Below are 16,048 nucleotides of genomic sequence, written 5' to 3'. Positions count from 1 at the left end.
GGAAAACCGGTTTCATGTTTTTAAAAAAATTGGTTCTGAATCTAACCGGAACCGATCGATTCTTAATCGGGAATCGGATTAGAATTCAATTTTATTGTGTTTTATAATTTAATTTACTAATAAATCTAACTTAATTGAATTAATATTGAATTAAAATGAAATAAGTTGAACTATTCAGTGATTTTTATATTTAAACCTTGTTAAATTTGCGAACTTTATTTTGTGAAGAATTTAAAGTGTTTAAACCGTGATGCTTTGAATCTACAGTTATCTCTCCAATCCAATTTTGATGAACTAACTATTATGAGTAGAACATTATAAGTTTGTTTTTCATTTCGGAAAGAGCTTATACAAATACATATCATTTCATATTGATAGAAATTTAATTTTATAACAAATTTGATGTAATAATTCATTTAACATACACGATTTTAACATGTTTGTGAATAATGTATTAATTGTTCCGTTTTAAACCAAAAAGTCACAACAAGATCAATTAGTATCGAAAATTTTATTGAATATTTGTTCACCCGAAAAAAAGGAAATTGGAATTCAATTTTAAAACTCCTTTTAGAAAAAAAAAAATTGCTAAATTTTAGAGCTCCTTTTTTATTAAAAAAAATTGCCAATATAAACATGTCCGGCATACTATTTGTTATTTCGTTTGATGATTCTTTACAAAATAGTACACTTGGCATTACTCTTACCATCACTTAACGAAATGAATATTAATTGCATTGTTGGTTTGTAAATTTTTTTTATTTGAATTTTTAGGTATTATTTTGTTATATTTCAAGATGTTGGATTATTATTTTTTTAATATTAAAATATTTAAAATTATAAATAAATTCGGATTAAAATTACACATCGGTTCCGGTTTCGAACCAGAACTGACCGATTCTTAATCGGCCAGTTCTGAACCGGCTCTGGTTCCAATTCCAAGATTTACAAAAAACTAAAACTGGTCAACCGATCCGGTAAGAACCGAAACCGGCCAACTCTCTATAGATAAGATTCAAATAGATAAAATCACACAATGTCCTAAAAACTCTCTATCCTTGTTTATTCCTCATATAGTCATGCCAACTCACCATTTACGATAAATCTAAACACAATTTACAATAAATATCATACTCCCCCCGTCCGCGAATAAGAGTCCCGTTTTTTTTATTTTAGTCCGTCCGCGAATAAGAGTCCCGGTTCACTTTTACCATAAATGGTAATAGGGTCTCACCTTCCACTAACTCATTCTACTCACATTTCATTTAAAATTAATATATACAAGTGGAACCTCTATTCCACTAACTTTTTTCCATCCACTTTTCATATCATTTCTTAAAACTCATGCCGCCCATGAATGGGACTCCTAATGGCGGACGGAGGGAGTAGTAGATAATAATTTTAGTTCAATCATTGGACTAACCCCTAACTCAAGCTAAAATTCAAAAGAATATTCTACATATATTTAATTTTTTTCTATTTTTTTATCATAAATTATAACCTCGTAAAAATTTATCCAAAAATTAATTATTATTATAAATTTAAAAATAATAATACATTCTCTACTATATACTTACACGTTAGAGTTTATTTACATTTTTTATATTTGGAATGTCAGTCATTTTATTGAATTATCATATTTATACTTTCTTCGTCCCACTTTAAGAGTATTCGATTGGAATTTTGGATTAAAAATTGGATAGCTGTTTTTGGATATCCGAAATTTTTGGGTTGGATATCCGTGGATACCCAATTTGACTTTAAAGTTACCTACAAACTCTTGTCATAGAGTATTAAAAACGGATGTTTAACTTTAAACACGCGTTTACGCATTTTTATTATCTCTGCAAATTTAGTAAAGATATACGTATAATTTAGGAACCTATATTAGTTTATTCTATACGCAACTCATACCAAATTTAATAATTACTCGAATAAAAAACAAAGGCCGCCTACCTACAGAAGTATTTTAAACAATATGGTAACTGATCTGATTTGGATGAGATTGTATTCAATTTTTGTTTGAGATCAGCTTGAGTTGAGGTAAGCAAGTTATTTCACCCTTCTTCTCTATCCCTTATTCTTTTGGAATTGTTATATGCGCACGTATTTTTGTTCTTGTAACTGGAGCGTAATGCGATGAGGATGTAGTTATCGCTGTAGAGGCGCCAGCAGATGAAGGAATGAGGAGATTAGAGGTTTACATATAGATATGTTCGCCAACTATAACAGATTTTCTGCAAATTCCAGTCAATATACCGGGAATTTTGGTCATGTTCAAAAGTCCTACTCATTGAGTATCAAACTGTAACTCCAATTTGTAGTTTAGATCGGACCACGAAGTAATTCTATGGAGAATTATCGCAGTAGAATACTCTGCTCGCGTGTTTTTGTGATCGAGTTTTTACTAGGTTTTCGGCGTCAATTTGGCGTCTCGCAATCGATAGAGGGCTTTGAGATCACGGGGAATGAGCTGCCCAACTGCGAGGCCGTTCGGCGATGCAACGGCCGGCGGTGGTGAATTATGATGCCAATTGATTTAGTTTTCTTATGAAGTGAATTAGGCATACGACACTTGGTTATAACAACTTGTATTGTTTAATTCCCCGCTAAGTATTATACTGATACTCATCATGAAATGAAATTTCAGATTGAGGAATAAAGGCTACAAGGATATAGATGTTGAGCCAACCAGGTCTCCCACTCGAAGATGTTAAAATGTTAGTATCATGTTTTAAGTGATTTTATGGAGTATTTATTTGGTAGAATTCCTCTCTGAATTGTCAATCTTTTGTTTGATTGATATTGTTAGTTATTATATCACCTGTGTTTTTTTTAAGTAAAGTAAGATTTTAGGTAACACTATGTTATTATGAGATATGTCTGCTCCAGGTGTATTGGTGTGGTGGGATGTGGCCAAATGGGTTCGGGAATCGCACAGCTTGCTGCAGTGAATGGCTGTGAGGTCTGGCTTCATGATGCTGACTCTATGGCTCTCTCAAAAGCGCGCAAATCTATCTCATCAAGAATTGAAAACCTAGTCCTCAAAGGCAATCTCACCAAGGTTTTCTCATCATGCTCATTTGGTGTAACTAATGTTTGATTTTCTGGTTCATAATTACTACGCGTTGCAGGTTCCTGACTGTTTTTGCACTAAAGCAATCCATGTGTTGTCAATGCCGGTTGAGAAAGTTTTCTTGATTTCCTTAGCTACCATTGTAGTTCTTAACCTTTCATCTAAGAGGGGAACTTGGTTAGTGAGGAACGTTTATTTCAGCTTTGATTGGGAATTTTTCAAACAAACTATTTCAGGGAATCCTTTTATTTTCTTATTTTTATATGATCAGTTCTATTCATTCCTCTATCCATTTTGGAAAAGTTTATATGTTCTACACGAACTGTGAGTTGGTTTTCTAAGTCGATTACCTACAGGAAAAAGGTACTGAAGCGATAAGGAACTTGAGGTGTACATCAAATTTGGAGGATTTTCACTCTGCAGATATGGTAATTGAGGCCATTATGGAGTCGGAGGATGTGAAAAAAAAGTTGTTTGTTCAATTGGACAACATTGTTAAAAGTTCTTCTATCTTGGCATCAAACACCAGCTCAATCTCGATTACTAGATTAGCTTCTGTGACCAGCCGACCTAGCCAGGTTACACATCCAATCTTTAATAAATATGACCACTTAATTGATTTAGTTGTTCAGTTGTGGTTGATGATTGCAGCCTTATTGTTAATAATACTACTATTTATGAATTAGCATTATATTTTTTTTAAGCATCCCTTCTACAATAATTTTAATTGTGTGGGCAGTGGCGTACCAGTAATTTCCCATTTGATACTGCATCTTTACCAACTAATGCTGCAAAATACGCTATGCACTAGAACAACTTTTGTAACACCGGTTGGTAATGTACTGATTTGAGAGGCAAAGGCTATAAAATATAGTAGTATGAAAAATACTCCAAAAGGTTCTTTTCTAGTCCTCATATAATATATGAAAGACTAGACAGGACTTTTTGATTATTCTTTTCATAGAGGTGATTATCCATACATTTGATTGTTCTTAGATATATAGTTTTTTTTTTCTTTCTTCATATTCAACTTCAGATTGGCTTCACTTTTACTTGTTTATGTATAATAACCTATGTATTTGCATTAACTGTTTGTTGTCCACCTATCAACAAAAACTGCTCTAATTAAGTACTTTTGTCTGCAGGTTATAGGCATGCATTTTATGAATCCTCCCCCTGTTATGAAGCTAGTTGAGATTATTCGAGGAGCTAGTACATCAGATGATACGTTCAATGCCACAAAATCGTTGGCAGAGAGGTGGGTTAGAAAATAAAAATGGATAAAAAAATTTGGCTTTACTACATGTGCACGCGAAATTTTACAATCATATTATCTAGTTGCAATGAACTTTAGTAGCATGATACTGTATTGCTAACAGCTAAGCAGGAAAAATATAAGGAGAGCCTTGTATATAGCAGTTTACTGCTAAGTAAATGGTAAACCCGATCAACTTTATCAAAGAGAGCAATTAACTAAAAATACATACTCTGTATAATAATACCTGCTCTTATCATTTTACCCTTTAGGGTGTAGGCATGCATTAGGCCAATTTTAGGTAATGCACGTTTACACACTCACACAGCACATGAGCTAGCATGTAAGATTACCTGCTTGTACAACATTGTTAGTGTGTAATGTTTGCAAGTTGTATAAAGATAAAAAAGAATTGCAATACATATTCCAGGGATGCTAAATGATGAGAGGGCGTAGAGTTGGGGTGAGACGAAGACAATGGGGGTGGGGTGACAGGGGTTGGGTGAATTTAGTATATATTTTAATAAAAAAAATCATGTAAGGGCAATTATGTCTTTCTGCATGAAAAGTAGGTAATTTTTATATTATCATTTAAGGGCAATTATGATTCATTAAGGTGGGTATAATTTGTTTGTACTATACACTTGTAGGGGTTGGTGGTAGGGTTGATTTATAAAGCTAATCATATGATTAGGCCTTTGGTTAGAACCCTTGTAGGGGTTGGTGGTAGGGTTGATTTTTGTTGGTACTATTATGATTTATGTAACTGTGCAGGTAATGCTGTAGTTGGGTATTAAAACTATATTCTAAAACTCGGCTAGAAAGCAAATTTTTGTTCGACATGTCAGTTAATCGTCTTAGTGGTAACTGGTAAAAATCAAGAAATGAATTCATATTCCATATGTTCATTCATTGCACAAACATACAAATCGTAGGAGAGACAATTCTATAGTCTTATCTTAGTGGTAAAAATCAAGAAATAAATTCATGTTCCTCTTCTCGCCTTTCACTTCATTCAGTGAGGTTCATGGCTCAACATTGTTTTTTCTGTGTGTACAATATACATTGAATAGTGGGCTGTATTGCAGGTTTGGCAAGAAGATTGTTTGTTCCCAGGATTTCTCCGGCTTCATTGTAAATCGGGTTTTGATGCCAATGATAAATGAAGCTTTTTATGCACTGTATACTGGTGTGGCAACGAAGGAGGACATTGATGCAGGAATGAAGCTGGGAACAAACCATCCAATGGGTCCCTTGGAACTCGCTGATCATATTGGACTCGATGTTTGCTTGTCAATAATGAAAGTCCTGCATGCCGGCTTAGGGGATAGTAAGTATCTGCCATGCCCATTGCTCGTGCAGTACGTTGATGCCGGTCGCCTTGGTAGAAAGAAGGGTGTCGGCGTATACAATTACAGTAAAATCTGAGGAGTTCGTCTCAGGCTGTGTGCAACACTAGGGATCTCAGCTATGCCATCTGTTGACTGTTGTGATCAAGTGTAGTATCAATAATAGGCATTGTCCATTGTGTTTCTTTCTTCTGCTTAAAGCTTTATAGGATAATTGTGTGTGAACTGAATATGTGTTTTGCAATAATATATATGGAAATATGCTGGTGAGAAAGCAATGTATATCACACAGATCAATCTCGGAACATATCCGTAAATCAAAATAGGTGCTACTTCATTGATTCTATTTCCGGCTATCATAATCAAGGATCTCGTCATCGGTAACCGACCTTGAGTTCTGAACAATGGATCGCCCGATGGAATTGATCCAATCCTCCTTCTCCTTGTCCGTATCCGCGATGAAATACATGGTTTCATTCCGAGTGGACAATTGGAAGGTGAATTGGCGATTGAGCACGTCCTCAGCGCCCTTCACAGTCAGGCGATCACCCAAGGGGATGATGCCGCGGGGGCGGGAGGCGCGTGTCACGTTCGATTCCTTGAACCAGAACAGTTTCCCCTGCTTCAGGATGAACCATCGGCGCCGCCAGGTTTTGATGTATTCGCCCTGCTTCGTGAGCCACCCGGCGCGCTCTGCCACGCCCCAAAACTTGATGCCGTCGTATTCGTCGCCGTTGGCCTCGCTGGTGCTCATCGCCACTCGCCACAGGCTCAACATTGATGCAGATTCGGGGGTTTGGTGGTGGAGATGAGGCGATGGTAGAGAAAGGAGTTTGTTGGGGTTTGCTTTTTAGGTGGTTATATTATTGGTATAAGTAGTTTGGATTTCGGAACTTTTCAATCAAATAATGCATACCATGCAACAAAATCATTTTTTCCTAAATGTACGTAACAAAGAAATTTTAAAAAGTAAAATGCAATGTAGTTTTATTAGTTATAGTATTCCCTCCATCCCTAAAAAGTAATATTTGTTTCGACAATGATACGTAGGAGTAATGTGTCGTTATTACAAAGTTCATAAATTTTAAGGGTGAACAATTAGGAAATAGTTCATATTTTTCAGGGACGGAATAAGTATTATTGAATAGCAATAACAAAAAATGATATGGAAAATTTATGATAAATTTTTTCACACTATAATTTATGTACATTTGCCATTTCTCAATATTAAATTACATAATTTTTTTATTCATTTTGTTATTCAAAATGTTAATTAAAAAAACGGATTGGGAAAAAAAAAAAAAAGAAAACTACTTTTAAAAAATGTGGTTTGAATAAAATAATTTATTTTTATTTCATCTACAAATAGAACAATCAAACAAAAAATCGAATTTCAGAAAAAAAATTTGTCACAAAACAAAATATAAATTTCTAAGACTTTGATTAGGAAAATAAAAAGTGAAGAATTTTTGTGAATAGCATTAGTTCAACTTACCATGTAAACTAATCAGACGAGTAATATTTGAAATGGGGTGCCTACAAACCGTTTTTAATCAGAACTGAAGATCTCTGAAACAGATTATCATCAATGTCGTCTCCCTTCACCGACTCGCTCGATCAATTCGGTGCCAACTCGCCGGTAGCCGCCTCGTTTGACGACGGCTACTCCTTTTCCAACTTTGATTCCACCGTCGCCGAGTCCCCCACGCCGATCTACGTCTCCGGCGGAGAATTCATTGATCCGACGTATTTCTCGTCGGAAACCAATGAAAACGGTCCGATTCTTCCGCTCGAGGAGAGTTATGCGCTCCGTGAATGGAGAAGGTAAAGCATTTTTTTTTCTGATCAGCGAAATGAAGGTTTTATGTTCGTTAGGGTTTTGCAGAGTAAATTTAGGTTTTATTATTATGTTTATGCAATTCTTCCGCAGTTGATTGGATTTTCAATTGTTTGGGTGAAATCCTTATTGGGGAACAGAAGAATCGAACATTGTTCGTGTAAATGTTCTTGTGATTTGAAATTAATTATTAGGGAAAAAATCATTTCTTTGAATGTTATGGGAGATAACATTTTGTTAATTCTGGTTGACAATATAATCTGTCAAATTTAATTAGTTGGTTGTATTGTTAATTTTAATAATTACTATTGGCATTCGACTAGTACCTAATCTTGGAAATGAACGGATTATTTCACCAGATATGTCAGCATTTTATAAACCATTGCTGCTGAAACACGCAGTCGAAGTTCTCATTTGTTTTTTTTAATTGTTTATGTGGTTAACAGACAAAACACAATTCGGTTAGAGGAGAAGGAGAAGAGAGAGAAGGAATTGTTGAGCCAAGTCATAGTTGAAGCTGATGAGTACAAGGTTGAATTTCACAGAGGGGCAAATTACCTCAGAAACCAACAGAGTGGCCAACCGGGAGAAGGAGCAGGTACATTACAGAATCGTGTTAGTTTACCTTGTTTTACTTCTACGTACGTATGATGCATCGAATGTCATTTGTTTAAACAAGTGTGTTTCCTTGTTCTAGTCTGTATTCATGCTGCATCTGATTGGCATCTTATAGAATGGCAACAATAGTAGATCATTGTGAAAAGTTGATGCTTGGTTGATGTAGTTATTCGTAGAAGCTTCCTATCAAAGTTCAAAAATCAAGAATTCGATGATTGAGTGATTCTTGTTTTTCTATCAGGTACTTGTTGCTAAGCTAGAGAAATTCCATGCTGAAGCTGACAAGGATTATTGGAAATCTATAGCAGAACTGATACCTAAGGAAGTTGTTACAATAGAGAGGAGGAAAGGAAAGACCGAGCAGGAGAAGAAGGCGTCGGTTGTGGTGGTTCAAGGACCTAAGCCTGGGAAACCCACTGATTTATCCAGAATGCGACAGCTACTCCTGAAGCTCAAACAAAACACCCCTCCCCACCTCAACCAGTCTCCTACTGTGCCCATCATCACCAAAGAGCCTGTGGCCGCTGCATAGTTATATAGTCTATACCATGTTAAAGGATTTGTTGCTAGATATATGAGTCTTGTAGCTCTCTCTACAAGTACAACTTTTCAATTGGTGTTACATTTGGACAGCTTACATAAAAGATTCAAAAATGTCTTTTGAGTAAATCATTTCTTCGCATTATTCAAGAATCTGTTGCTGCCAAGTAGTAATATCAAACGAAAAAGGAAAAAACGACATAGCATAGCTGTAAACCTTACTCGTCCAACTATGTACCACTTGCTAATAGCGATTTGAAGCTCGATGGCAGGAGATAACACACATCAGCTACATGTGCCACATTAAAACAAGACTAGTGGCCTTTGATCCAACAAAGACGAGTGAAGAAACAGAGATAATGTGGTCCAGTTTAAAGGGCGTTTTCAGCATCATCACTTATTACTATAATTTGCTAGCACAAGTGACCATATTCTGCAGTTTAGTATTCATAACTCATAAGCCCCTTCTGCTATAAACAACTGAAACTACTGCAGTTTAACATGAATCAAGATGTTGACAGACATTTTTCAAATTAGCTTTGAACAAATTAGGGGTTTAATAATAGGTGTTACATTCGATTAGCCAACAAACAACAAACTGAAGGACAGTGCAGTGCGTGTGGAAGCAGCTGATACAGATTAATACAGGATACTACTCATGAAGCATAGTTGAAATTTACACCAACATATAAGACAGCTCTTCAGCTTTTTTCTTTTTTCTTTTGTCTTTCAGGAGAAGAGGGTTATGTCTCAGTTGTTACTCATGCTTGCCAGTAGTTGTTCAGTAGTAAGTGAGTGTCTACAACAAAACATATGTATCATCATCACCTGCCCCGTAAGCTACCTGGAGAGCGGAGACACTTGTCACTGCTCACATCCTCATCTGCTTCACCTCCGTTGTTGACACTCAACTCAGAACTGCAGTTACTGCTTGTCGCAAGTGGAGAATCAGAGATGGTGGTTGTCCTTCTGTTTGCCCCCGATCTCACACTATACATTGAGGATGCAGGGATGTTGGTCATAAGAGGCCGCAAATTGCCTGGAATAGTCCGTCTTATATCCTGCACGAGGCAACACATATATTAAGTCTAGTATGCTGACAAAATTATGCCAAGGATCACTTTGTGATGATGAATAATCATATTACCATATGTCTTATGGCCATATCTAAGGATTTCTTTGAAAGTGTTCTTCCGAACCCAGCACTGTCTGGTGATGAGGACTTTCCAGATAAGTTGCTGTGGGGAGAATGTTTATCGTCTTGCTTGGGAGGAGCTAGCTTCCGCATATTTATCATCCTTTCAACCATTTTAGTTCCGACCAGAGCAGGGCTCACATTGTCATTAGCCTTAGCATGCAACCGACGTGAAGCAGGAACAGGCACAGAGCTTCCACTATTATGATTCACGCCATTAGGGGGTCGGCCTCTTGCAGGAGAACAAGATTGTCTTCTAATCCTTCCATTTAAAGTGGGTTCAATAGATGATGACCGAGAACTTAGTGCACCAGGTCTACCTCTTGTGGCTGAAGGAGGCCTGTCGGACAGAGATGTTCTCAGATTTGGTGGAGCATCAAGTGAAAATCCAGGCATCTCTGAAGGCTTCCACGGTTTAGGTCTCACTGTAGGTGAATCTGACCGTGCTTGCATGGGATTCTTTGAGGCATTAGGAATTGGCTTCGCAACTGAAGAGATCGTTGGGGATTTAGATGAAACAGCAGGTGTTTTTGTAGCAGTGGATGCTGTTGGTCTACGAGTAGGAGTCGAGGCTCTGGATGTCGACTTAGATGCTGGTATGGAGGCTCTGCTTGTCGGTGTTGAGGATCTTACAGAAGACCTGGCTGTCGGGGTGGACGATCTTGAAGGACCTACGGGCTTTGCTGAAGACAACGTGGGGCGAGAAGTGGGCGTAGAAGATCTTGAAGGTTTTGATGTTGTGGTTGACATTACTTTAGATGTGGCATTGGCGGTAGATTTAACTGATGCAGTCAGTGAATGCTTATTCGATGTTGAGGTCAAGGTGGATCTAGACACTGAGCTCACAGTTGGACGACCAGTTGGTGTTGCAGGTCTTGACCCAGGACCACCAGAAGAAGTAGGCCGGCGAAGTCCTCCAGTTGAAGTATTCAACCCAGGAGATGAGACTTGCTGTCTAGATGATAAATTGCTCCTAGCAGCAGGCTCCGATTGTACACTGGCTAGCTTCAGTCAGATAAATAAATTGGATAAAGAGTTCGTATTTGTAAATGTATATGATCACATAAGAACAAGCTAAGGAGGTTGGCACAGAAATAAATGTTGAAAGTTTGAAATACTATGCTATATATATTTCCACTCAACTGGTCCAAGACATGCCCATACAGCAGAGGTTAATGACGCTCTGATTAATTGCTGCCTCCATCGGATATTTTTTGATTCACTGTGGCCTCTCACATAAATTAAGAATTACTATTTAAGGTAAATGAGTAGTCGACATTAATATTCAGGAAACATGAGGGCATTTTGTATGACTATGAAAAAGATACCAAATAATGGAACATCACAAAAAGGCCAAAACTAAATGTAAGACTAAATATTTGGGACAGAGGGGCGTCGCATATTTCAGCCCAGACTGGGTGAAGTCACTTAAAAGTTTTCTGTACTTACTGTAGCATAATCATACTACACCCGTTTAAATGGTTGTTGTAGGCTTGTAGCACAGAATCAAAAATCAAAATTAACTTACTCTAGACTTGAGACCAGTAGGGCGAGCTTTTGGAGTGCCCAGATGGCTCATGACAGTTTTTTGTCCTTCCATTTCTAGCGAAGGAAAGAGTGGGGTGCCCGGAGGTGTTAAAAGCCTGAAAACACACACAATTATAGTAAATATAAAAGATGGAGGGGATTCAGATACAGAAGTTTTGAAGAATAATCTCATGGAAATCTAAACAGAAATCCAATTAAACACCAGCAGTAGTAGTAGACATAGCTTTAAGAAAACCACACTTCGAGTTCCGGTTTAGAGTAAAATGTGAGTTATTCCAAAAGATGCTAAATCATTTCCAATATGCTAAGAACTTCAAGTATTAGCACATTCATCTTGGTAGACAACCACAACAGAAACTACTCCCAATATAAGAAAAACAGACGAGCCAAAAAAAAGGACTTGATTCTGTAGTAACCATTGTCAGACTATTCCAGACTTTTCTGTAATCTCACCAGAGAACTAGTACATGCGGGAGCAAAACTAGAGAATGGTTATCTAAGTTTACAGTGGTTACAATTCTAGCAGAACAATTATCTGCACAAGGGCAAAACCAGCATACGATAATCTATCATCATTGGTTAATATCTAACATGAACATCTATCATTACTGAGCTACATTGGGCTTCTTCATTGTGTATTATCACAATATATGCACCACCATATATTATTTAATGGAGTATTTACTAATGAAAAAACTAATGGGTTGCAAATATATCATAAATTCAAAGCAAGAACACACAATAATTAACAAAAGCAACAAGGATAGTAACAGCATTCAAAATTATCACATTAGAAATACCTGAAGAAATGGTATGTACATAGTGCATTCCTTGAGCTACAACTACTTCATAGGAGATCACCCTAAGATGCTGAAGTCTTATGTTACACTTGGCTCTCATTATCTTAATGTAAAAATAATCCTCATTACCATTATGTACACAGTGCATTCCTTGAGCTCTAACTACTAAGAGTTCAGCTTAAGTTTTTAAGCCTTTTCATATGAGTAACTTAAGACTTCACCTTCATAGGCTGATAATCAATACACCGTAGCTTGTAAATTACCAGCAAAGACAAGTCTTCTTTTTTAAATACTATACTATTAAGGCATTCATCAGTAGATCAAAAGAAGTACAAAGTAGAGTTACATGCAAGAATTAAGTTCCAATTACCAATCATAATCATTTTTGTCATTGTCTGAATTGAGAAAATCATCAGCACCGCTCTTCCGGACTGGCGGCCCAGTGGTACCAGATGTTATATTAAATATTGGAGAACTACCACTTCTTGGTCCTGCAAAGACATGTGGGTGATTTTTTTCAAAAATCTTAAATTAAAAAGCCAATTGCGGAACTGGAAGAAGAGTAGAAGAGTAAAACGACTCTCACATGCCATCACAGAAGTCATTAAGATAAATATATAAGAAGAAAAACCACCACATAGTGTGAGTAAACATTTAAATTGGGAAAGTAATCAAGAAACATCCAACCTGCATCGAGCCCCAACAAAACCATAGAAGAAAACACTTAATTATTGAGTAAAAAGAAACAAATTCGAAATTTCATTTCAAATTACCAAGTGGAGCATCAAACTCGTCGTCGTTTTGAAGAAGAAGAAGATCGTTCCTTTCCTTCTCGCGCTTCCGCATTTCCCGAAACAACGCCAACTCATCATCTTTATGATCCCTTAACCTCAGGCTCCCCAGTTGCCCCCTTTCGGGAGCCCTAAAACTCCGGTTCATCCCAAAAAACAAGTTAAATACAAGACGATTATGGTTAGGTTAAACCCTAATCTTCCCATTCACATTCCACAATCCACGAATTCGAAAACCCTAGCTCCTCTCTAGCTCAAAAACGCTTAATCTTCAGGAACAAAACTGGCAGATCGACGAGCAACCTCGACCACCTGGAGCAATTTGCACCAAAAAGCAACTCAAAATAAGTCCGCATTCCAAAATTCGCCATAAATGAGCATAAATTTGAGCATTGATACACCAAAAGCCACCGCTAAAACCTAGAGAGAGAAAATGCAGAAACAAACATGTATGTCAGCAAGCGTTTTGAATGCAGAGAGTGTGTGTGTGTGTGTGTACCGCGAGAAGGATCTCTGGACGTACAACGGCCACAGCAGCAGTGATTAAGCGAAGATAGATCTCAGATCACCGGAAAATTGGAGAAAAAGCAAAATATGTGATGGTATTTGGTCTGCAACCAAACGGTGGGTGAGTGAGAGAAAAGGAGAGGGGCGATTTGAATGAGATCGAGAAGAGAGTGGCAGAGGGTGCAATTCGTGGAAAAATGGAGGACCGAATGGGAAAATTGGGGTTTTCTTTCAATTTATACTCCCCACCGGTATTGATTATCGAATTTCTTCAGCTTCAGCTGAAGAGAAAGGAATCCGGTGAAGCTATTTCTTCCCTTTTTTCATATATATATATATATATATATATATATATATATATATATATATATATCGATATTAAATTATGAAGTTTACTAAATTTGGTGGTCCATCACCACACTCAATTTGTGATTTGGGATAAGCCCATTTAAGGGATCTTTTTTCATTATTTTTATCTGTTACATTATTCTAGCTTTTGGATGAGTTCTATTTTAAATTTATGGATGTGTAATCTAATTTCGGTACATAGTCATTAGTCACTGAAGAACAATTGATAAAACCATATTGACTAAGGTCTTGAATTAAATGAGAATAATCCAATTACAACGGTCACATAACTGGACAATAATTTATCTGATGTGGAAGGTCTACAATCTGTACATATTGGTAATTGGATTACATTCATAATTGAACAAAATAATGTTAGTCACACAAAATTAATTTGACAATCAATCTTAATCAATCAGGCCCTACTTATATGATGAAATGGAATGAGAAGGAAATGAAATAGAAATGAGAATGGAATGAAGGTAACTATAAGGAAGGCAAAAAGAATGGAATTATTATTCCTTAATTGATTTCATTCCTATGTTTGATAACTACAAATTAATATAGAAATAGAATGGAATGAAATATGAATAATTAATGTGTGTGAATTTTTCAATTATTAAAAAATTTAAAATTTTAATTTTATTATAAAATTGTGATTATATTAAATTTAAATTTAATATAAAATAATATTTATATAATTTTGTTAAAATTTAAAGGGGTAACTGCTTTTAAAGTCACCAACTTTCCATGAATTCCGGTTTTTCCCACGAACTTTAAAAAGTTCGTGTAATGTCACGAACTTTATTGTTGGTTGTCATTTTCCCATGTCAGGTTTTCCGGTCTGATTCAAACTGTTCGTTTCCTATTAAGACAATGTCCAAATTCTTTTATCTTACTATCATTATCTTCGCCTTTGAAATAGCTTCGCGTGAGTACCTTGTACGCCTCAATCGGAACTCGGATGAAGAAGTTATGGCCATTTGATGAAGGCTGCGAACTTTGTGCGACCTTGTACTATCATAATGGCCATAACTTCTTCATCCGAGTGCCAATTGAGGCGTACAAGGTACCTACGCGAAGCTATTTCAAAGGCGGAGATAATGATAGTAAGATAAAAGAATTTGGACATTGTCTTAATAGGAAACGAACAGTTTGAATCAGACCGGAAAACCTGACGTGGGAAAATGACAACCGACAATAAAGTTCGTGACATTACACGAACTTTTTAAAGTTCGTGGGAAAAACCGGAATTCAGGGAAAGTTGGTGACTTTAAAAGCAGTTACCCCAAATTTAAAATAAGAAGAAAGGAAAATGGAATGGAATGGAATGTTCATTTCTTAGCTAAATGGATAGAAGAATGGGTATTCCCATGTGGAATGGAATGGTCATTCCAAAAGGGATGTATCAAGCAAAGGAATGGAATGGAGGTAGGAATGTCATTTCATTCCCCCGCGTACTAAGAAGGGCTCACTATTTATTTTCCTAATACACAACATCGAACTGGACAAAATAATTTTCGAGGAATATGAAAGTATATACAGTACTACTACGAGTCCTATTAACCAAAAATTCACCCTTAAAGACCGAACTAGAGACCAAATTAGGGCCACTAATTTTTCTTAATCTTATGGTTATGATTAATTTACAATTAATTTAATATTTTATTAAATAAAAATGTTTTTATTTTATTTTTTTAACTTTTTTTTAAAATTTTTAAATTTTTTTTTATTCGACAAAAACTTGCTGGAGTAAATAATGAACTATATTCACTACATAATGAACTAAATGAATGTACGTTATGAACTTATTACTTCATTCAGTCGTGCTATTACTTCATTCCGTTAGTTTATTACGTCATTCTATTAGTTTATTACTTCATTCCGTTAGTTTATTACTTCATTCAGTCATGCTATTACTTCATTCCGTTAGTTTATTACTTCGTAATGTGTTATGACATAATTATCTTTCAGTTGAGTTTAGGGTTATTACATTATTCCGTTAGTTTATTACTTCATTCAGTCATGTTATTACTTTATTCCGTTAGTTTATTACTTCATCCAGTCATGTTATTGTTATGAACTTATTACTTCATTCAGTCGTGCTATTACTTCATTCCGTTAGTTTATTGCTTCATTTATTCATGCTATTACTTCATTGGGTTATGGTTATTACTTTATTCC

General features: G+C 36.1%; 2 protein-coding genes and 2 pseudogenes across 6 annotated transcripts; 2 read left to right on the top strand and 2 right to left on the bottom strand.

The window, feature by feature from the left end:
- Window positions 1-1,897: 1,897 nt before the first annotated feature.
- LOC125222740 (3-hydroxyacyl-CoA dehydrogenase family protein) lies at window positions 1,898-5,954 on the top strand. Its single transcript, XM_048125516.2, has 6 exons — window positions 1,898-2,043; window positions 2,651-2,720; window positions 2,893-3,064; window positions 3,433-3,654; window positions 4,222-4,334; window positions 5,420-5,954. Exons 2-6 carry the CDS (start codon window positions 2,680-2,682, stop codon window positions 5,757-5,759), a joined length of 888 nt encoding a protein of 295 aa, XP_047981473.1. The 5' UTR covers window positions 1,898-2,043; window positions 2,651-2,679; the 3' UTR covers window positions 5,760-5,954.
- Window positions 5,955-6,023: 69 nt separating this feature from the next.
- Window positions 6,024-6,950, bottom strand: LOC125222741 (pleckstrin homology domain-containing protein 1 pseudogene; annotated as a pseudogene).
- Window positions 6,951-7,158: 208 nt separating this feature from the next.
- Window positions 7,159-8,804, top strand: LOC125221625 (clathrin light chain 2-like; annotated as a pseudogene). Its single transcript, XR_016134572.1, has 3 exons — window positions 7,159-7,504; window positions 7,964-8,115; window positions 8,377-8,804. The product of XR_016134572.1 is annotated as a clathrin light chain 2-like (transcript).
- A 395-nt stretch (window positions 8,805-9,199) lies between these two features.
- On the bottom strand, window positions 9,200-13,835 carry LOC125221624 (uncharacterized). Of its 4 annotated transcripts, none has more exons than XM_089062903.1 (6): window positions 13,509-13,835; window positions 12,992-13,429; window positions 12,589-12,709; window positions 11,399-11,513; window positions 9,823-10,875; window positions 9,200-9,736 (listed from the first exon to the last, which is right to left on the bottom strand). In XM_089062903.1, exons 2-6 carry the CDS (start codon window positions 13,155-13,157, stop codon window positions 9,500-9,502), a joined length of 1,692 nt encoding a protein of 563 aa, XP_088919029.1. In that variant the 5' UTR covers window positions 13,158-13,429; window positions 13,509-13,835; the 3' UTR covers window positions 9,200-9,499. The 4 variants fall into 4 exon arrangements, with proteins under 4 accessions (XP_088919029.1, XP_047979750.1, XP_088919030.1 ...); XM_048123793.2 differs by having other exon boundaries at window positions 12,992-13,321; XM_089062904.1 differs by having other exon boundaries at window positions 13,533-13,835.
- Window positions 13,836-16,048: the final 2,213 nt, after the last annotated feature.

This window comes from Salvia hispanica, chromosome 1, assembly GCF_029641045.1.
Source record: "Salvia hispanica isolate PSC_SH4W2 chromosome 1, Shi_PSC_v1, whole genome shotgun sequence".
Lineage (NCBI taxonomy): Eukaryota > Viridiplantae > Streptophyta > Magnoliopsida > Lamiales > Lamiaceae > Salvia > Salvia hispanica.
Note: the sequence above shows the minus strand (reverse complement) of the source record. Positions and strands in the feature narration are given on the sequence as shown.